At 48.6% G+C, this 20,846-nt stretch overlaps 1 protein-coding gene across 2 annotated transcripts; it reads right to left on the bottom strand.

Moving 5' to 3' along the window:
* Window positions 1–584: 584 nt before the first annotated feature.
* On the bottom strand, window positions 585–20,445 carry SPRED3 (sprouty related EVH1 domain containing 3). 2 transcript variants are annotated; one of them, XM_084814893.1, is made up of 7 exons: window positions 20,321–20,445; window positions 10,194–10,245; window positions 9,527–9,698; window positions 8,621–8,789; window positions 8,053–8,141; window positions 6,934–7,095; window positions 585–2,064 (listed from the first exon to the last, which is right to left on the bottom strand). In XM_084814893.1, the coding sequence occupies exons 3-7, from the start codon at window positions 9,692–9,694 to the stop codon at window positions 1,354–1,356; spliced, it is 1,299 nt and encodes a 432-aa protein (XP_084671019.1). In that variant the 5' UTR covers window positions 9,695–9,698; window positions 10,194–10,245; window positions 20,321–20,445; the 3' UTR covers window positions 585–1,353. The 2 variants fall into 2 exon arrangements, with proteins under 2 accessions (XP_084671019.1, XP_084671018.1); XM_084814892.1 differs by lacking the exon at window positions 20,321–20,445 and adding an exon at window positions 18,468–18,695 and having other exon boundaries at window positions 596–2,064.
* Window positions 20,446–20,846: the final 401 nt, after the last annotated feature.

Here is a 20,846-nt window from a genome sequence, read left to right on the forward strand (position 1 = left end):
GCCAAGCACAAGCTGTTCTGCCATCTCGAGTTTTGCCTGGGACATTTGTCCCCTCCCTGGAGCAGTCCAACTTGACTGTTTGTGCAAACAACACACACTGCACCAGGTTTGCACTATGGGGCCTTCTCAGATGTGGAATGCCCTCCCCTTGGAGGCCTGGCTGGGGCCAGCAATGCTGGTTTTGTTTTGGCATGCTAAATTAAGACCAGGGAGTTCACCTGAGCCTTTGGGCCTTACTGATAGTAGCTCGGTTTTTATTTGGTCACTTGGATTATGAATACCGATTTTATTTTGTTGTGGTTTTATGTGGAACTGTTTTCACTCTTGTACCCAACCCTGAGATCTATTGGGTGGGTTACAAAGCTTTTAATAAATAAATAAATAAGCTGGCAGGGAAGTGATGCCATGCCTGGAATCTGCTGCCTAAAACAACTTTCTTCTTGTTGCCTCACAGTAAGTTGGGCCTTGCATGGTAACCTCGGAACGTAGATAAATGTTGAGCAGCCCAGAAAACATCATGGGGCAAACAAGCCACAAGGACTTTTTTTGTAATCCATACTGTGTGATGGGGAATATTTATTTTTGGGTTGGGGGAAGAAGAGGAAGTTAACCTGGCCTCACAACTTGTTACCTACTAAGCTAAATGCAGACTCACTTGCCATATGGTGGCTTACCAAAGGCTTGAGAAGACTCCTGTGTCATTTTTTCTACCTGCCTGCAGTGGGGTTGTTAGGCCACATAAATACATAGCTCATGGGTTGCATCCAACTTGGGGGAATCCAAGTTGCACAGGGCCACCTAAGCCTGACTCAAAATTGGTAGCAGTTTTGTGTATAGGGACAGATTTCATGAGTAATACAGGTATCATTCACTCAATAACATCTGGGTTATGCTAAGAGTTCACAGGTAAACATCGGCTCCTTCCTTACTGCATACTCATCTCCTTCATTCTCACAAATTAATAATTTTTTATTTTTAAAAACAAAACCGGAGGGAGATATTGACCTATTACCTTCCCTATCACAACATCACACAACCGAGCCCACAACAGACAGACAACTGTATTTCCTTGGTCTTTCTCGCTTTCATTTTGTTATAAAAGGGCCCGAGTTTTCGAAATGGGAAAACAACCCCCCTGCCCCCGCCCCGGAATTCTACCAACCAGCCTCAGGACACAACGCCCCTTTCCCAAAAGTGGCGTAAGGGGGGGAGCAGAAAGATCAGGGTGGGGGAAGGTTCGGAAAACGCACCCCCCCCGCCCACAAGCCTCTGGCTTTGTGGAGAAGCCGCCATGGCGTCTGCCTGCTGCCTGGCGGCTAAAACAGAGCACCCCCATGTTGGATCCCGGTGGCTTCACCGCACGGCCTTGTGCTTGCCGCCGCAGCAGCCGCAGTGTTCGCCGCACCAGTGGCAGGCGTGGAGAGGCAGGTAGCAGCACATGCAAGGGACCACCAGAGAAAGCATGACCAAGGCCATCCAGCGGATGCAGAAGTGTGGGTGGCCGGTGTCGCAGGAGCAAGGGTCTGAATACTCTCCTTCAGAGTCTGACATACAGTGGTAGAGCATGCTCTCTGCACACCACATGCAGGTGAACTGGTAGATGCAGCGGCCAATGGGGTCAGGGGCGTCCTGGCATTGCCCGCGCCCGTTCTCGTCGTGGTTAAAGACGTCCCGGCAATAGACGCAGCGAGAGGGCACCGTGTCCTCCTCCATGCCCAGGGCCCCGGGTGGGGGCTGCTGCTGCTGCTCCTTCAGGGGCTTGTGTTTGGGGGGCGAGGGGGCGCCATGGATGCGGCAGGAGGGAGAGGCCTTGGGGTCCTTGAGCCGCCCTTCGGCCCCGGGTGGGAAGCAGTACTCCTTCTCTCGCGGGGACTTGTTGCTTCCGCTGCCCTTCTCAAACTGCACGCACAGGTCAGTCTTCTCTGGGTCAGGCTGGCGCTTCTGAACCACGGCACGGCGGTAGTCCTCGTAGCCCTTGGTGACCCAGAGCTCCCGGCAGGGGGTAATGCTCTCCAGGTCCTCTTCATCCGGGAGAGTGAGCTGCTGCAAAGGCTGAGGTTGGACCTGCCGCATGGAAAAAGGGAGAGAGCGGAAATGACACTCATGTGTTCACACAGCAGTAGCAGAACTTGAACCCAAATCCTGAGAATCCTGGACTAGAGCTTTAGGTATTAAGTCACCCAGGGGTCGTGACCCCCAGCCCTTCCAGTGTGCAGTAGAGGGTTGTGATATGAGGCACAGACTACTTCCTCAGGGGCAGGACCATCAGTGCCTTAAGTCAGGGCCTTCCCAGACAGATCACAGAACCCTGTCATCTTCCTCTGGCTCACAGGATGAGTCCCTCCATCTCCCCAGCCTCGCAGAAGTCCCTGGCTACAGAAAGAGCCATTTAACAGTCCAGTCAGCTCCTCCAGGAGGGGCGGAGCTGACCACGCTACAGGCCTTGTCATCCTGCATCAGGATTCAGTTGGCTTTAATTCCCTGCTGAGACAACATCCTCCTATTGTTATAGTAGGAGAGAGTTTCAGCCAGCAGGGCCCACTTGGAACTATCCAAGGTCCTATTTTCTTCTTGCCTTGATCTATTTGCCATTCAATGCTATCAGCTTCCCCTGAGAGCCTCAAGGGACCACAGAACTGGACACACCAGGGAATATCTAAACCTCTAGTCTTCAACAGTCATTCCCTCTCCCTGGGGAGCCCTGGAGGTTCTGCAGGGGACTCATCCTCTGAGCCAGAGAACAATGGCAGGGCTGAGCCTTAAGTACTTCAAAAGGTCGTTGTGAGGATAAAATGAGAGAAACCCATTCATGCCGCCCACAGGTCCCTTGGAGGGCAGGTTGGATACAGGACTGACAAATAAAACGTCTGGTAAAGGAACTCAGTGGTTGCTAAGCAGCCATCAAGTGCTTCCTTTCCAAGCACAAAATGTCTGACTACGTGGTGAGCCATTAGGGAGCTGGATACAGATCCAAGAAAGAAAGGGAGTGGGGTGTGTGTGTGTGAGTGTAGGAATGTTTACATCATAATAACCAGGTTACCCATGCTTCTTTTTCGTGGCATGGATTACTTTACTTCCTGCACTCAGAGGTTTTCTGTATTATGGGCGAAAGTTGTTGTTGTTCAGTCGTTCAGTTGTGTCCGACTCTTCGTGACCCCATGGACCATAGCACGCCAGGCCTTCCTGTCCTGCGCTCTCTCCCGGAGCGTGCTCAAGTTCATATTCATTGCATCCGTGATGCTATCTAGCCATCTCATCCTCTGCCGTCCCCTTCTCCTTTTGCCTTCAGTCTTTCCCAGCATCAGGGTCTTTTCCAGGGAGTTTTCTCTTCGCATTAGGTGGCCAAAATATTGGAGCTTCAGCTTCATTATCTGTCCTTCCAATGAGCACTCAGGCTTGATTTCCTTTAGGATGGACTGATTTGACCTCCTTGCAGTCCAGGGCACTCGTAAGAGTCTTCTCCAGCACCACAGTTCGAAAGCATTAATTCTTCGGCGCTCAGCCTTCCTTATAGTCCAGCTCTCACAGCCATACATTACTACTGGGAAAACCATAGCTTTGATTAGACGGACCTTTGTCGGCAAGGTGATGTCTCTGCTTCTTACTATGCTGTCTAGGTTGGCCATAGCTTTCCTCCCAAGGAGCAAGTGTCTTTTAATTTCATGGCTACAGTCACCGTCTGCGGTGATCTTGGAGCCCAAGAAAGTAAAATCTGTCACTGCTTCCATTTCTTCCCCTTCTATATGCCAGGAAGTGATGGGGCCAGATGCCATGATCTGAGTTTTTTTAATGTTGAGTTTCAAACCAGCTTCTGCACTCTCCTCTTTCACCCTCAACAAGAGGCTCTTGAGATCCTCTTCACTTTCTGCCATTAGGGTGGTATCGTCTGCATATCGGAGGTTGTTGATAATTCTCCCAGCAATCTTAATTCCGACCTCTGATTCATCCAACCCGGCATTTCTCATGATGTACTCTGCATATAAGTTAAATAAGCAGGGTGACAATATGCAGCCTTGTCGTACTCCTTTCACAATTTTGAACCAATCGGTTGTTCCATGTCCGGTTCTTACTGTTGCTTCTTGACCCTCGTACAGGTTTCTCAGGAGACAGGTAAGGTGGTCCGGTACTCCCATCACTTTAAGAATTTGCCACAGTTTGTTGTGATCCACACAATCCAAGGCTTTAGCGTAGTCAATGAAGCAGAAATAGACGTTTTTCTGGAATTCTCTTGCTTTCTCCATGATGCAGCGAATGTTGGCGATTTGATCTCTAGTTCCTCTGCCTCTTCTAAACCCAGCTTGTACTTCCGGTAGTTCTCGGTTCGCATACTGCTGAAGCCTAGCTTGTAGGATTTTGAGCATCACCTTGCTGGCATGTGAAATGAGCGCAATTGTGCGGTAGTTTGAACACTCTTTGGCGTTGCCCTTCTTTGGAATTGGAATGTAAACTGACCTTTTCCAGTCTTGTGGCCACTGCTGAGTGTTCCAGATTTGTTGGCATATTGAATGCAGCACTTTAACAGCATCATCTTTTAGGATTTTAAATAGCTCGGCTGGAATACTGTCATCTCCGCTAGCTTTGTTGTTACTAATGCTTCCTAAGGCCCACTTGACTTCACTCTCTAGGATGTCCGGCTCAAGTTCAGTGACCGCACTATCATGGCTATCAGGGACATTCAGATCTTTCCTGTATAGTTCTTCTGTGTATTCTTGCCACCTCTTCTTAATCTCATCTGCTTCTGTTAGGTCCCTGCCTTCTTTGTCCTTTATCATGCCCGTCTTTGCACAAAACGTTCCCTTGAGATCTCCAATTTTCTTGAAGAGATCTCTAGTCTTTCCCATTCTGTTGTTTTCCTCGATTTCTTTGCATTGTTCATTTAAGAAGGCCTTCTTGTCTCTCCTTGCTATTCTCTGGAACTCTGCATTCAGTTGGGTATATCTTCCCCTTTCTCCCTTGCTTTTCGTTTCCCTTCTTTCGTGAGCTACTTGTAAAGCCTCATCAGACAGCCACTTTGCTTTCTTGCATTTCTTTTTCTTTGGGATGGATTTCGTTGCTGCCTCCTGAACAATGTTACGGACCTCCGTCCATAGTTCCTCAGGCACTCTGTCTATCAGGTCTAATCCCTGAAATCTATTCCTCACCTCCACTGTAGATTCATCAGGGATATGATTTAGGTCATACCTGAACGGTTTAGTGGTTTTCCCTACGTTCTTCAATTTAAGCCAAAATTTTGCAACAAGCAGCTCATGATCTGAGCCACAGTCAGCTCCAGGTCTTGTTTTTACTGACTGTATGGAGCTTCTCCATCTTTGGCTGCAAAGGACATAATCAATCTGATTTCGATATTGACCATCTGGTGATGTCCATGTGTAGAGTCGCCTCTTGTGCTGTTGGAAAAGAGTGTTTGCTATGATCAGCATGTTCTCTTGGCAAAACTCTATTAGCTTTTGTCCTGCTTCATTTTGTACACCAAGGCCATGCCTGCCTGTTATCCCGGTGATTTCTTGACTTCCTACTTTAGCATTCCAATCCCCTATGATGAAGAGGACATCTTTTTTTGGTGTTAGTTCTAGAAGGTGTTGTAGGTCTTCATAGAACCGATCAACCTCAGCTTCTTCGGCCTCAGTGGTTGGGGCATAGACTTGAATTACTGTGATGTTGAATGGTTTGCCTTGGATTCGTACTGAGATCATTCTATCATTTTTAAGATTGTACCCCAGTACTGCTTTTCCCACCCTTTTGTTGACTATGAGTGCTACTCCATTTCTTCTAAGGGATTCTTGCCCACAATAGTAGATATGATAGTCACCTGAATTAAATTTGCCCATGCCTGTCCATTTTAGTTCGCTGATTCCCAAGATGTCGATGTTCAATCTTGCCATCTCATGTTTGACCACCTCCAGCTTACCTTGATTCATTGATCTGACATTCCAGGTTCCTAAACAATATTGTTCTTTACAGCATCGGATTTTCTTTTCACCACCAGACACATCCACAGCTGAGTGTCCTTTCGGGTTTGGCCCAGCCGCTTCACTCTTTCTGGCGCTACTTGGAAATACCCTCTGCTCTTCCCCAGTAGCATATTGGACACCTTCCGACCTGAGGGGCTCATCTTCCGGCGTCATATCTTTTAGCCTTGTGATACATTCCATGGGGTTTTCTTGGCAAGAATACTGGAGTGGGTTGCCATTTCCTTCTCCAGTGGACCACATTTTGTCAGAACTCTCTGCCATGACCTGTCCGTCTTGGGTGGCCCTGCACGGCATAGCTTATGGCTTCATTGAGTTACGCAAGCCCCTTCGCCACAACAAGGCAGTGATCCATGAAGGGGATGGGCGAAAGTAGAAGAGCCAATAACAGGAACTTGTGCATAAAAGTTCTAGGCGATGGCGACACACCCTCTGCGTTATGTGCCTGAAGGTCTCCTTTGTTCTCCTTCCATAGCTTCTATACACACACACACAACCAGTTTCAGGCGCCCTACTGCGCTCCTCTCCCACAACGGTTAAACACAACCCCCTGCTCCCTGCTCCACACTCCCAGAATAAAGGGAGGGAGCCACCCGTAGTGTTTCTAGAGTGTACTGTGGCACTAAAGGCACCTGTGTACTCTCTACATTCCAGGAAGGTTGGAACTGCCCCAATGTGCAGTCTTCGTGGGTGGGATGGAGCTGTGATTTATGGAGGCCACGCACAAAGCTACCCATCTGTTCTTTTCACCTGAAAGCCTAGAAGGGAGAGCGGTGAGTTGCCTGGAGTCATTTTTTTACTCATCACAGGCGATCAGCTAAATCGCAAGCCTGCAGGAAGAGGAAGTGAGCCAAAAGCTTTGCAGCATTGGTTTGGAAGAGCCCCCAAAGTAGCAAGGGCTCCTCAAAACACATCCCTTAACCCAGAAGCCACTGAAATAGCTGCCCCCCACCCAGACACTTACCAGTCCAGTTGACACTGCCCCCTGCGCTGTGCTGAAGGAGAACTCTTCAGAGGCGGGTAAACGAATGAAGCAGCTGGAGGAGGACTCACTGGTGACGATGGTGATGGGTTTGGGGAGCATTTCCTTCCGGCTGCTTGATGAGGACTCACTGTCCGTGTGCACCTAGTGAGAGACAGAAGGGACAGCACTGAGGAGACGCCACTTCCAGAGGGGGAGTCCTTCGTTGCTGGCTCCTCCACTCAGCTGCACGCAGCACAGCACCCCTCCTGGCCTGGAGGCAGCCAGATAATGGCTGAAGTAGGCATGCACCAAAATGGTCTACGCAGGCATACGCTGATTTTTATAGCTAGCTTCACAGATTTTTCGTTTGTTTTCATCCTCTGCGTTGTATGTTGTTGTTTTAATGCAATTTTGTACACCACCTCCTGTGGTTTGATAATGAAGGATGGCATACAATATTGCAAATAAATAAGTAATAAAACTGTGGCTCAAGTGAGATTTGGAAGTTAAGCAGATTCAGTTTTGCGGCAGTCCAAGTCAAGAGGCATGGAGAATTTTCAAACCTGCACTACTTGATTGTGTAAGTCTGGATTTGACTGTGGCCCCTGAATACATGAAAGGCTTACCTGTGAGGAAGAGCAAGGACTTATCTATGGCTCCCAAACGCTTCCCACTGGACATCAGCCCACCTGCCCTCACACCCCAGCTTCTGGTATCATTTATTCCTGACAAAAACATGTTGGCTCCTAGTAATCAATGCATTATTTTCAAGATGCGCACAGACTGAATGCATAATCATCTGTGCAAGAATTTGGCCCGGTACTGACGTCAGGCTGACCGGTCTGTACTTCCTGGATCTACCTTTTCCACCTTCTTGAAGTTGAGGACGACATTTGCCCATATCCAGCCTTCCAGCACCTCACCTGTTCTCCAGGAGTTCTCACAGATTACCATCAGCGGCTCTGAAATAACATCTGCTGGCTTCTTCGGCATAGTAAATTCCATGGCCAGTTCCAAATTCTGAGCTTGTTCAGAATTTGTTTTTTGAGTTGCTTCCCGTCAGAGCAGAAAGGCACTCTACACATGCCCAGAAACACCTAGTGGGAAAATAAGACTTACTGCAAGAGCTTCATCCCTCCCATCAGCTTCATCCCTATAGGAGGAGGAGGAGGAGGAGGCGGAGGAGGAGGAAGAAGGTGAGAGGGAACCTGAGAGAAAGGAACAGGGGAATAAACAAACACAAGTTCATATAGCTCCATTCATTCATTCATTCATTCATTCACTCACAATAATCCTTGGACACCTTATAAGATGGGCCAGTACTATCATTATCCTCATGTTGTGGCTGCAGAGAAGAGGCTGAGGGGACAATGCCTTGACTAAAGCCACCTGGTGAATTTGTAGCTGAGGTGAGATCTGGCTCTCTTAATCGTTATTCGCCACAGCACATGAGCTTGCATTGCTGCTGGCATGGCTGTGAACACAGCACAAAAAAAGGTCTGTAGCTGAAAATACTGCTGGTGTCCCTGTTCTTGATGGGCCCCTTGCGAGTCACTGTGCCCCCCCCAAGACTCACCATGCACCCCCCGAGAGTCACCGTGCCCCCAAGAGTCGCTGTGCAATGTCCCTCCCCCGAGAGTCGCCATGCACCCCACGGCCCCCTTCCACTTTCCTGCTGCCCCCTCACCTTCAGTGATCTCCTCCAGGGCAGCCTGCACCCCCCTCTCGAAGGCCACGGCATCCGCGGGGCTCTGGAAAGTGAGGCCAAACTTGTTGTCCCCCACTTTCCAGTGGTGGAAAATGGGGTTCACCTTGTTGTAGACAAGGTCCCTTTTCAGGGTGCACTCCAAGATGGTCTGCGGTAGGGAAAGAAGGCGGTCACGGGAAGGACTGCTGGAGGATCTAGGCCTGCTGTCCACAGATCTTACCCTGGGCAAAATGCTGGAGAAACCTGGCTTTGTGCCTAGTTTATGTAGGCCAGGGGTAGATGACGTGGCACCCAAGGGCTCCAGTGCGTCCCCCGGACACCTTTCTTGGTGTCTGCCAAGGTGCTCTATTCCTCCCACTTTAACAAACAAGAAAACAAAAACACATTTTCTAACTGGCAACTGGGATTGTGAAATAGGGTTCTCTCGGTGCTGAAAACTGTGGGTTCAAAGGCGCTGTAGTGCGTTGGGGCTCAGACTCCGCCTCTGCCTCGTATTCAGTGTTTGGGGCAGGTTTCTTGTCCTTCGCCACGCCCCCCATGGCAGCCATTTTGTGGGAGTGCCCAGAACAGCTTCTCAAATTGCCAAATGTGCCCACGGCCCAAAAAGGTTGCCTACCTCTGCTTTAGGCCCTGCCCCCAAGGTGGAAGCATCTGCCCCCTTAATTTAAAAAATCCACATATGCCCTGAGGGGTAGTGGTACCTCAAACCCATATAAGTTCCCAGAAACAGGAGGGGGCAACATCTCAGTCCTCCTACTGCCACCATGGAAGCCATTTTGAAACCGGAGGAGGTTTTGTTTCATTGCTGGTCCTTCAGCTTGAAACCTCCTCCTCTCCATAGCGCCCCTCTCCACCCCCTGCCCCCCACATCCCCACTGATCTCACCGCCTGGTCCCGCAGGCGCTCCCCGCTGATCAGGTACTGGCGCCGCCGGCCTTCCTCTGGGTGCCGGACTTTACAGATCATGACGTGGCTCAGGCCGCCACCGCCCAGGGGCACCCAACCGCCGCTCGAGTCATCTCGGGTCATCACCACAGCCCGCACCCGAACCATGTAACTGAGGGGGAAACAAAGGCAGAGGAGCGATCAGGGAGGAACCGCTGGCCCACCTCACAGGCATCAGGATCACAGGAAGGGAAGAGTCCAGCTAACTTGGCATATGCAATGGAATGAATGGTGCAGCCTGTCAGGGTGCAAACTGAGCCGATAGAACCCCAGAGCAGTTCTGATTCTGAGGAGGATCAGCAATCCGTGGGAGAGGAGCCCGCTCATCCCTCACAGGCACAGCAGCTGGCAGAGATTCCTCCTGCCGGCATTCCTGAGATAGCGACCCTAGCAGTGAGAAAGTGTGGGAGGGGGGCTTGCTAGATGCTCGACGCAGACGCAGGGAGCGACGAGCGATGGAGGGCGCGGAAAGGAGGCGTAGTGCCCGTTTGGCGCGCAAGCAACGGCCGCGTCCCGTGGACCCAAGGGAAAGAGGGGGGATCTCTCCCTAGCCCATAAGTTCAGGGTCTTCAAGTGATTCTCCTTCAAACGGAGATCAACTGCCTACCTGGAGCATAGGCTACTCTGCTGTTCATTGCTTAGTCGCTGGTGATTAGCATCTGAAAGAGTCATTAAGTTGTAAAAGGATTAAAGCCTTGAAAAGAATCCTTTCGTCTGTGTCTTGAGTTGGCTATTGGAGTGTACTGAAAGAGGCCGCTAGGGCGCTCCTGACACAGCCTTCTCCAACCAGGCACGCTCCAGATGTGTAAGCCAAAGTATCTGGAGGGGACTAGATTGGCAAATTTATTTATGACTTACATTTATATCCCACCTTTCCTCCAAAGGAGCCCAAGGTAGCGTACATGACGCTCCTCCTCTCCATGTTATCTTCACAACAACCTTGTGAGGTAGGTTTGGCTGAGAGTTGGTGACTGGCCCAAAATCACACAGTGAGCTTTATGACTGAGTGGGGACTAGAACTCGGGTCTCCCCAGTCCAACACTCTAGCTACCATATGAACTCTCTACGAAGGTGTCTACTCTGACTCACTGGCCCTTTGAGGCCTTTCCCGGCCCTGGAACCCAGCCAGAAATCCTTGTAGTTGGGGATGCGGAAAACTGAATCATGGTCTTATAGGCCCCTTCCAACCCCACTATTCTATGATTCTATGACCTCATATGACAGCAGGTTCTCAAACTCTCGTTAACTTGGGCCCACGTACTAAGCTTACTCCACCTTCTAAGAGGCCCCTCGGGAAGTAAAAATGAAAGAACTTTAAATGATGGTTATATGCTACCTCCAGTATCAGAGGCAGTCTGCTTATGTACGCCAGTGGCTGGGGAACCTGGGCGGGAGGGTGCTGTTGCTCTCATGTCCTCCTTGTGGGCTTCCTGTGGGCAGCTGGCTGGCCACTGCATGAACAGAATGCTGGACCAGATGGACCCTTGGTCTGACCCAGCAGGGCTCTTACGTCCATTAACTGTTCTTAAAAATTTGCTGTGGTATAATAATAAAGTCTTTCTGAACACACACACAGAGCGCCATTCCCTCAGTGCTGAACAACTGCTGCCCATCTGCCGACAAGTAGAATTAAGATGCTAGAAAAGGTTTCCAGGGCAGATGACATGGTTCCCACACAGGTCGAGTGCCTCCACCTAATTAATTAATTTAACTACATTTCTACATTGCCCAATAGCTGAAGCTCTCAGGACTGTTCACAACAATTAAAACCATAAAAATACAGCACGCTAACATGTAATATAAATGTTTAAAATTACAATATAAAATAAAAACCAATACCAAAATAAAAACTAGCAGCAGTGCAAAGATTTCAAATATAGTAAACTGAAGAGCAAAAATGCCTGGGATTTTATTTAGATCCTGCCTTCCCACCAAGGAAGTTTTGCATTTAAAGCACAACCCTAACTCCTTGGCTAGAATCCTATACAGTTTATTCCCTGCAACACAAAAGTCCACTTGGTTTCCTCTCTTCTGCTCCTTTTCAGCCAGTCTTCAGCACAAAAAAAACAAGAGTTCCTCTTGCAGAACTTGCTCCACTGAAAACTCATTGGAAACTCCTTCAAATTTGAGCTGGGACAGGTTCTGGGTTGGTGCTGGGCAGCCCCCAGGGTTTTTACTGCCCTAGGGAAAATTAAACATTTGCTCCTTCCACACTACCAACAATGCCTTATACGTGATTGTATGCCAAGAAACATTAACAAACCAGCTCGGTGTAGTGCTTGAGAGTGTCGGACTAGGGTCAGGGCAACCTGGGTTCAAATCTCTACTCAGCCATGACGCGACTTTGACCAAAGAGTGTTGACCAAATAGTATATTCTCATCTTTAACTCAACTGCCTTGCTATCAAGCTCTACATTAGTTCACCCGGCTCTAAATATGACCCCTCAGATTCCCGAGGACCCTAGGCTCCCTTCCACCCCAGCCAGAAATAACTTCATCCAGGGGCTCCCAACCTTTTTGGACCTGTGGACACATTTGGGAATTTGAAAAACTCCTGTGGCCACCACCACAACATGGCTCCCACAGAGGATGTGGCTAGTCACATAGTGGCTGCTGTGGGGGCCTGGCTAGTAAAAAATGAGCTAAGGGATGTTCAGGTGGGGACACACAGACAAATACTGAGGCTAAAGGCTGGGACAGGGAAATAGCAAGGCAAAGGGGTAGAGAAAGGGCAGGGCTAGGAGGGGGAGATACAGTAAGATAAAGAGGTCGGGGGAGAAACAGTGAGTTTAGAGGCTGGGAGAAATAGCCAGGCAAAGGGGTAGAGAAAGAACAAGGCTAGTGGCTAGAAAGAGAGAGAAAGACTGCCGTAACATTTTCCAAGGTTTTCCTTAAAACAATTTTTGTCAAGGGGGCAGGGAAGGGAGAGTTTTGTGGGCACCATAGGAGGGGTGCTGTGCTGGGGACCCCTTAGTCTGTGCGATACTTGCAGCTCGAGCCTACAGAATTACGTCCCACTTTGTCCAACGTGGCTTACTCCCAAGGAAGTGTGCTTATAGCTGCAGCTGTGTACATCCCTGCCCCCCCGCGCCCTCAATGGCAGGCTGACATACCCCTCGGTGGGAGTGGGGGGTGTCTGAAAGCTTGAGAAATTGTATTGTGCATGCAAAACTTTCATTCTTCCACTAAGCTCTGGCTCCCCTGTGAAGGAGGTTCAGTAAGGGTGCATTTTCTTAAATCATAATAATCTACCTTTATAGTTGTAGCCAGTAATGAAATATTTTAAATAAATAATAAATTGCGTCCCCAAAGCCTCTAACGAGGTTGAATACTAATATACAAAGTACCCTCCCCGCACTCACCAAAATGATGCCCTTTTTACCACTTGAGTGGAGTATTATTATTATTAATAAATGTGATTTGTACCCTGTCTTTCTACCAGGAAAATGGCTCTCAAGGAGGCTTACAATAATGCATAACTAAAAGCTTGTTTAAAACAATATGACAAATACATTAAAAACACAGTAACAGAACAAAAACAGCATTCAGCTCAATAGACCTGCTTACACGCCAAAGGCCTGTTTGAATAAAAATGTATTTTCCTGCTGGCAGAAGGAGAGCAAAGAGGGAGCCAACCTCGCCTCTCTCCAGCAGGGAGTTCCAGAGACAGGGAGCTCCACAGACAGGGAGCAGCCACCATGAAGGCCCTCTTTTGCCTCGCCACCAAATGTGCCTCTAAAGGCGGCCATCTGGAAAGGAGGGCCTCTCCCAAAGATCTTAAGAACCAGACAGGCTCATATGGGAGAAGGGGTCTTTCAGGTAGCCTGGTCCCAAGCCAGCCCCAGTCAACAGTCTGGCTTGCAGCATTCTAGAACAGCTGAAGTTTCTGAATGGCTTCTGAAGGCAGCCCCACGTAGAGCACATTACAGTAGTCCAAACGGGATGTAACTGAGGTATGTGTGACTGGCCAGATCAGATATCTCTAGGAATGGGCGCAGTTGGCACACAACCCTCAGCTGTGCAAACACACTCCTGGCCACCATCTTGGGCACCCAGGTTCAAGGTCAAGTCCAGGAAGACACCCAAACTGTGAGCCTGAGTCTTCAGGGGGAGTGTAACTCCATTCAGGACTGGTTGAATCCCTTTTCTCCAATCTGCCTTTCAGTTGGCCAGGAGCACCTCTGTCATGGAGGAGAAGGCTAGCAACAGCTACTAGTCCTGATGGCTATATGCTACCTCTAGTATCAGATGCTTCTTATTTCTTGTCTGGCTTAAGCTTCCATTTGTTTGCCCTCAGCCAGTCTATTACTGACATCAGACACCAGTTTAGAGCTAGAACAGCCTCCTTAGATTGGGTGGAAGGGGGGAGAAGAGTTGGGAGCCATCAGCATAAATGCCTGTAAAGGCAGCCGTACCAAGGGAAGGGCCTCCCCAAAAGCTTAAGACCCAGTCAGGCTCATATGGGAGAAGGGGGTCTTTCGGGGAGCCTGGTCCCAAGTCATATAGGACTTTAAAGGCCACAACCAGCACTTTGAAATGAGCCCAGAAACAGACTGGTTGCTCGTGAAGCTGTTGTAACAAGGGAGCCACGTGCTCCCTGTAAATGGCCCCGGTCCACAGCCTAGCTGCAGCATTCTTTCAGTCTCACTATCCCCCCGCCTTTCACCTGCAACCCGGGAATAAATCTCCTGCCTATCTTATGAGGTTGTTGTTAGGTTGTAAGCACTTAGGGAAAACACACTATGCAGATTAGCCTTTCCCAACCTGGTGCCCTACAGATGTTTTGGACTTCCATCAGCCAAAGCCAGCTGATGGTCAGGACTGCTGCAAGTTGCATTCCAAATCTTCTGGAGGGCACCAGGTTGGGGAAGGCTGCCCTACACCATCTGAAACACAGCCTGTGGTAGGTATAAGCAACAGGGCCTTTTCTGTGGTGGCTCCAAAACAGTGTAACATGCTGGGAGTTATGGTCTGAAACATCTGTAGGACATCAGGGCAGGGAAGGCTGATGGAGACATTAAATATTGTTATTACTTCTTAAACCACCACACTGCGAGTGCAAAAAGGTAGTTAGGAGTATTCTGTGGGTTCATATATCCACATTTATTTGTTTATATATATACGTGTGTGTGTGTGTGTGTGTGTGTGTGTGTGTATGTGTAGCCTTAAATAAAAATATATACATTTATGTATTGCCTTATCTGCAAAAAAAGCCATCAAGGCGGTGAACAATTTAAAACAATCAACCCTTGCAATAAAAAACCCTAGAACATTAAAACAGTAAGCGCATTAAAAAAACATTAAGAATTACACATTGTAAAAGGGGAAGTTGAAAAGATGTGCCTTTAAACCCTCTCTAAAAGGGCAAGAAAGTGGGGGCCAATCATCGTTCTTGAGGGAACGCATGCCAGTTTGGGGGCCAACACAGGAGAAGACCCTTTCATGCATTTCTGACAGACGGGCCTCTGCAGGTAATGGTTCCCTCAAATGAGTCTCTTCTGCAGATCTTAGTACTTGGGGTGGCTCATAGTGAGGCAGGTGGTGCCTTAGATAGCCAGATTCTGGGGTCTTCAGTAATATAGGAAGCTGTTATATCCCAGGTCAATATTCCCAGCTCTGCCAGGCAGTGACTGTCCAGCAGAAGTCTTAAAAAATTACACTAGACCTTAAAAAATACACTAGAGAAGTCAGAGATTGAACCTGGTATGTTCTGCGTGCAGAGCAGGTGCTCTACCACTGAGCTGTGGTCCTGGCCAAATCTGCAACTGGCTTTAGCCATGCCTTTAACCTACACCTTTCAATCTCCCTAGTCCCCTATCAATTGTTCCTCCATCCCCTAGCACAGTAGCCTCAAATACAGAGTATTATGCAAACCCTGGTCTAATCTGATTCTTATAGCGAGCACGTGCTTTTCAGAACCTTGCTTACAAAGTTAATCATTAAACTGCTTGGCGGGGGTGTGTGCGCACGCGTGTGTTGGTTTGAAGGAAGGGGAAGCAGAGGATGTTGGTTTCGATCTTGTCAAAGGCACCAACGGGGGTCTTTCAGCGCAGTCCTTACGGCACAGCTATAGATGACCTTGATATGAGAAAGTGAGCGAAAAAATGAAAGGGGGTGGGAGGGAGAATGAACATGCAAAGCCAGTTGTGCACGTGCAGCAACGCAACAAACTGTGGCAGCCAGAAACAGCGCCACCGAGAGCTATTGTGAGCCGGGGCAAAGAAAGGTTTAAGGGCAACAGTACAATTCCTCCTACAAAACTTTCCTCATGTGCTGGAGAAGGGGGAGCCAGCTCTGCAAACACGGGTTAAGAAAGTGGTTCTTCAACAGGTCTTTCTTTAAATGTGGCCTTCCCCTCCCCCCTTAGGAGTTTTTCAATGTACCACAAATTCAACATCGACCAAGATTAGAAGAGGCGCTGGCAGCCCTACCAGCACAACTAAACAGAGAGGAGCCGTTCCTGCAAATTATGGACTGTATCCTGTAAATAATGGGCCATTTCTGTCAAAACAATCCAGCCTTACACACCAGAAAGTTCCACAAACCAAAAGTGATAGTTCACACAAGATTTATTTAAAATTCGTTTACCCTGCCCTTCCTCTAGAAGGAGCACAGAGTGCCCTACAATATTAATAAAACAAGTACCAGTCAAAAAACCTGCATAAAAACAGCAAAAGCCTACCACCACAATAAAAAAAGCACACATTTAAAATACAACAATAATAAACTAACCTCAAAACACCCCCCTAAATTAGTGACAATGGCCAACGCCAAAACCAAGGGACCACGGCCATCCTGCTTCACCCGGGGGCAACTCTGAGATAAAAAATTTAAGATTTGAAAATATAAGTACCAAGCACTAAGACCCACATAACCCAATCACAGCACAGATGGTTGAGCAAGAGTGTGGTGGCGCTCTTGGGCAGCTGCCTGCTGAGAAGAGGGCCTGGTGGATCAGGCCCCAAATTGGAATGCTGCTCGGCTTGCACCAGGGCAAGGGATAACGAAGCAAGGGTTAATCTGTCAGAAAAATGATGGAATGCAAAGCACCAAGGGGCTCAGACTAGAGACTCTGGCAACAGGGCCCAGGTGCATGACTTCCCCGCGCCCCTGCGGCAACACGCAAGTGCCAGGAACTGCAGGGTGTTGGCCCCATCGCAGCTGCTCTGCAGTGCCACTGCTGCAGATGGCTGGAGAGAGATCCTACACCTTCCAGTCCGGCAGGCATCAGGTGACACATGGAGCCAAGAAGGTGCCCAATTAGCTCTAGGAAGCAGCTGACCTCGGCCTGGCACTGCCCTTGTCATTCAGGAGCGGACCAAAGTGCTTCTGCCCCCGATTCCTGGTTCTTGGCCCACTGAGTCCCTCAGTGACCTCCAGGCAATTTGCCCAGACGCTATCATCAGAACATTCAGTCTGTTCCCACACAAAACACTTTCAGCCTCTCGCACCCTAGCTATACACACATGTGAATGCTGTTGGTGAGGTACGGAGCACAAAATAATGCTTCCCCAGCCCCATCAGATATGCAGCCAACCCATTTTACATTTGCCTTGCTGATCGATTTAACAGTGACAACAAAAATGGGAGACCGTGTATCTCTGAGTGCTGGGAGTGAACTTTTTGCCCTGTTTCTGAGCTCCCCAGGAACATTTGGCTAGCCAATATTGGGAAGAGAACACTGGGTCTGACCCAGCAAGGCAATTTCTTCCATCGTTTGCACCGAATTAAGCCTCCTGCACAAAGAAGTCCTCCACCATAAGGATCTGGGGGAATCTCCCCCCCCCCTTCCCTCCCTCTTCCTCTCTCCTTGTGTCTTTTTGGATGGTAAGCCTGCGGGCAGAGACTGTCTTGTTTAATTAATTATATGTATGCCGCTCTGGGAACCTTTCTGGCTGAGGAACAGCATAAAAATACTTCAAATAAAATAAAATAAAGTATAAAAAGATTAAGGTATGGGAGTTCGGTCAATTAAAAAGTAACATCAGAGGCAGCTCCCCAGAACAGATTCAGCCAGAAGTTAACATTCCTCAGGAATGTCATGGGGTTGCTTCAAAAAACAGTTTCCCTAAGTAAACCTCAGCCTAGGGTGAAAATGTGGAAAGCAAAGGCATGTTTTTGCTGCCTGCGCAAGTCAGGAAATCACTGTGATCAGATTCCTCCAGGATATAAAAGTTACCATGTGCAAAGTGGCCCCCACCTGTTTGGACAACCGACATCCCCCCCCCCCACACACTAATGGCATAACCTGCAATGGATTCAAATCTGGTAATGGAGGATGGGCCTACTCTGTACTGCAGGTTGATCGCATAGTGGCTTTAAATCAACTGTACGATCCAGACGGCTGACAAATTTCTCCTGCTGCAATCACTGTTTGGAAATCTGCACCCAACCTGCAGTGTTTTTTGGACTGTTGCTGCACTGATCCACAATTGCACGATTGGTTCTAGGTGGCTGTACAGTCCACACTGAACATCGTGACATGTCATCATCTGTGGATTACTCATGGATTTGGTGGTTTGTTTTTTTTAAAGAAAAACAAAAACCTAGGAACTTCAACTGATTAATCATTTGTATTTTAATTGATTAAAGATATCTGCATATTCGCCAGACCGCAACATAAACTGCCTGTTTTAAAAAATACTGAAGGAAATGAGAGAATATAAACAAGAACTACCACTCATATAAGAAAGCTCATCCGTAACATTTTAAATTTTCATTCCCATTTACAGCAACGCACTAGGATGGAAGAATAGCCTCAGTAATCCAAGACATGTGGCCTTCAATTTACAGCCCCCTCCCCCCGTTCATCAGCTGAAGCATTAGCTGATCAATTTGTCCATTTTTAGCACAAACAAATTTTAGGACACAAAATAGTTACCAAAACTTGAACAGACATCCTTAGCTGTAGCATCTGGCCAGTTGTGTTGCAATGGTTTTCACCTCTGGCCCTCTCCCACCCCATATCATCCTATGCCTTTGGCTGGTTTTTTAAATTATTATTTTAAAATTAAATCCGTCTTCCTCTGCATGCCCAACTGTCTTCACTCCTGGTTTGCTCTTTTCGACATCTTTTCCCTGCTTTTTGCTCGTCGAAGCCCCACTGCACGATTTTCTTGCTCAGACTAGACTTTAGCAATTCCCCACTCCTCTCTCCTTCTGCACCCCAGTTTCTGTACACTGCTACGTATGTAGCCAAATTTACAAGGGGGTGCATTTCTCATAGCAACTGGCATGATTTTGAAAAATACTAAGGGGGAATTAAAAGAAAGGCCCAGTTTACTGAAAATGGAAGCTCGCATGTACGGTAAACAGGTTACACATATGCAGACATACTGAGCTTACAAAGCATGCAACATCAAGGAACAATGCTTTAAGTAACAGAATGTGAAGCAGTGATGAGGAGGAGGATAGCTTGCAGCCGTCCTCCTGTGTCAATGTAGCACCAGCAAGGGGGCAGGCACATATTAAAGGCAATAAGGCTGGTAACGGGCTAAATGGCCTTCATGACAGTTCCACAAAGAAACACAGAAGATGGCCTCTAAAACAAAACACAGTGACTTGAGCTACATGCAGAGCATCTTAGCTCTCAAACGTTGGTTTAAAAATGGAAAAAAGCAAGGTTCTAGTCCTCATGCACGCCAGGAAAAACCTTCTAAAAAATAAAAGAAAAAGGGTAGTTTCTGCCAAAGATTTACAGTCGTTTCAGTTACAGAAATGTAGCAAAGAGGTAGCACTTCTGTGAGTTTTGGGGTGGGGGGGGGAAAGCATGCGAAAAAAGAAAAGTAAGGAGTGTTACACATGATGATTGCATGAGCACCCAATTTTGTTGTGAACTGACCTTGTGGTTTGCATATTTTTACCAACATAATGAAGAGGAGGTGAGGATTTTGAGAGCTGAGGCGAGGTCCCCGCCCCCCCACACTCAGCATACAGACCCTACCTTGTACTTATGCTTGCCCCTTGGCCAGTCCCTGCCACCGCCATCTATGCTACTCCTCTCCTGTTTCCTAAGGCTCTCAACCTTTCGATCCCGGCAACTGACAAAGGTGAATGCTTAAATAATTATTTAAGAAGGACGCACAGCTTGTGGATGAAGACAAAGTGTGCAAACATAACCAATTTACACCACTGATTCCAGCTGCAATATTAGGGATACTGCTGCACTGACTCCCAGATATTTTTCTCTCCCTCAGATTTTTAAGGCAGCCTTTCCCAACCTGCTGTAACTCCCATCATCCCCAGCCACCATGGCCAATGGGAATGAGGGGGCTTGCAGTCTAACACATCCAGACAGCCCCAGCTCGGGGAAGGCAGTTTTAAGGGGTCAGCTGAGAGCTGGTCTCGATCCAATGCGTGGCCCTGGGAAGCCAATCCTGAGGTCCCCTGCAGGACAGCCAAGGTAAAAAATTGGGCCCAGCTCAATTTCCTCCTTCAACCTAAAAACAAACAAAACAAAACAAAACCGACAAACACACCGGATGCGTCACAAAGCTGCTTCTGAGAAAGCGAACGCTTGTCCCAGAGTGAGTTCATTCACGCAGGCACCCAAGAGCGGTTCTGGGGAAAGCAATGGGATTAAAAAAACAAGCCCTACGCTTCATGGCCCCCCCCACCCCCCAGGTAATCCCAGCAGCCGCAGCTCAGCGAGAGTCTCTTGCAGTGCCGGCTCCAGGTTTTGGGGGGCCCTTGGGCAAGACACCCTCCATGGGCCCCCTCCCTCAGGGCGCCCACCTTCTCACCACCATTGTTACCGGCTGCTCCCGCTCCTCATCCTCTTCATGGCTACCACTTGCTTGCTTGACAGGAGAGAGGCAGTGAGCAAGCAGGCAGCAGCATCTACTGCTGCTGCTCCCCCCCCCCCCCGTTGTCTGGGCCAAAGCAAGAGGGGAACAAGCCGGTGGCAATGGTGAAGAGGAGGAGCAAGTCCAGGCCAGGGGGTACTTGTCAGTGGGCCCCTGCTACGATATGGGCCCTCGACAGGTGCCCGGCCATGCCTACCCCTGGTGCCGACCCTGGTCTCGTTTAAGATACTCACCCCCTCACAGAAGCTTCCAGAGGGGGAGAGATTGGCTGTTAAACCAGTTTAAATATGGCGTTTAACTACACCAGGGGTGGGATGAGAAACATGTGACCCTTCCGGTGTTTTGGCCTACAACTGCCATGTTCCCTCACCATTCGCTATCCTGGCTAAGCCTGATGGGAGTCGTAGGCCAAAACCTCTGGAGGGCCACAAGTTGCCCACCCAAGATGCATCCTT

This window comes from Heloderma suspectum, chromosome 10 (genome assembly GCF_057233095.1).
Source record: "Heloderma suspectum isolate Gila_16-S chromosome 10, 16-S_ref, whole genome shotgun sequence".
NCBI lineage: Eukaryota > Metazoa > Chordata > Lepidosauria > Squamata > Helodermatidae > Heloderma > Heloderma suspectum.

Bases quoted from the DNA above. Each gene is read 5' to 3' on its own strand.
- SPRED3 (XM_084814893.1), bottom strand. From the start codon at position 9,694: ATGGTTCGGGTGCGGGCTGTGGTGATGACCCGAGATGACTCGAGCGGC. The intron at 8,790-9,526 runs GTGAGATCAGTG...TCCCTACCGCAG, and splicing joins AGCGCCTGCGGGACCAGGCG to ACCATCTTGGAGTGCACCCT. The intron at 2,065-6,933 runs GTAAGTGTCTGG...TCCATGCGGCAG, and splicing joins GGGCAGTGTCAACTGGACTG to GTCCAACCTCAGCCTTTGCA.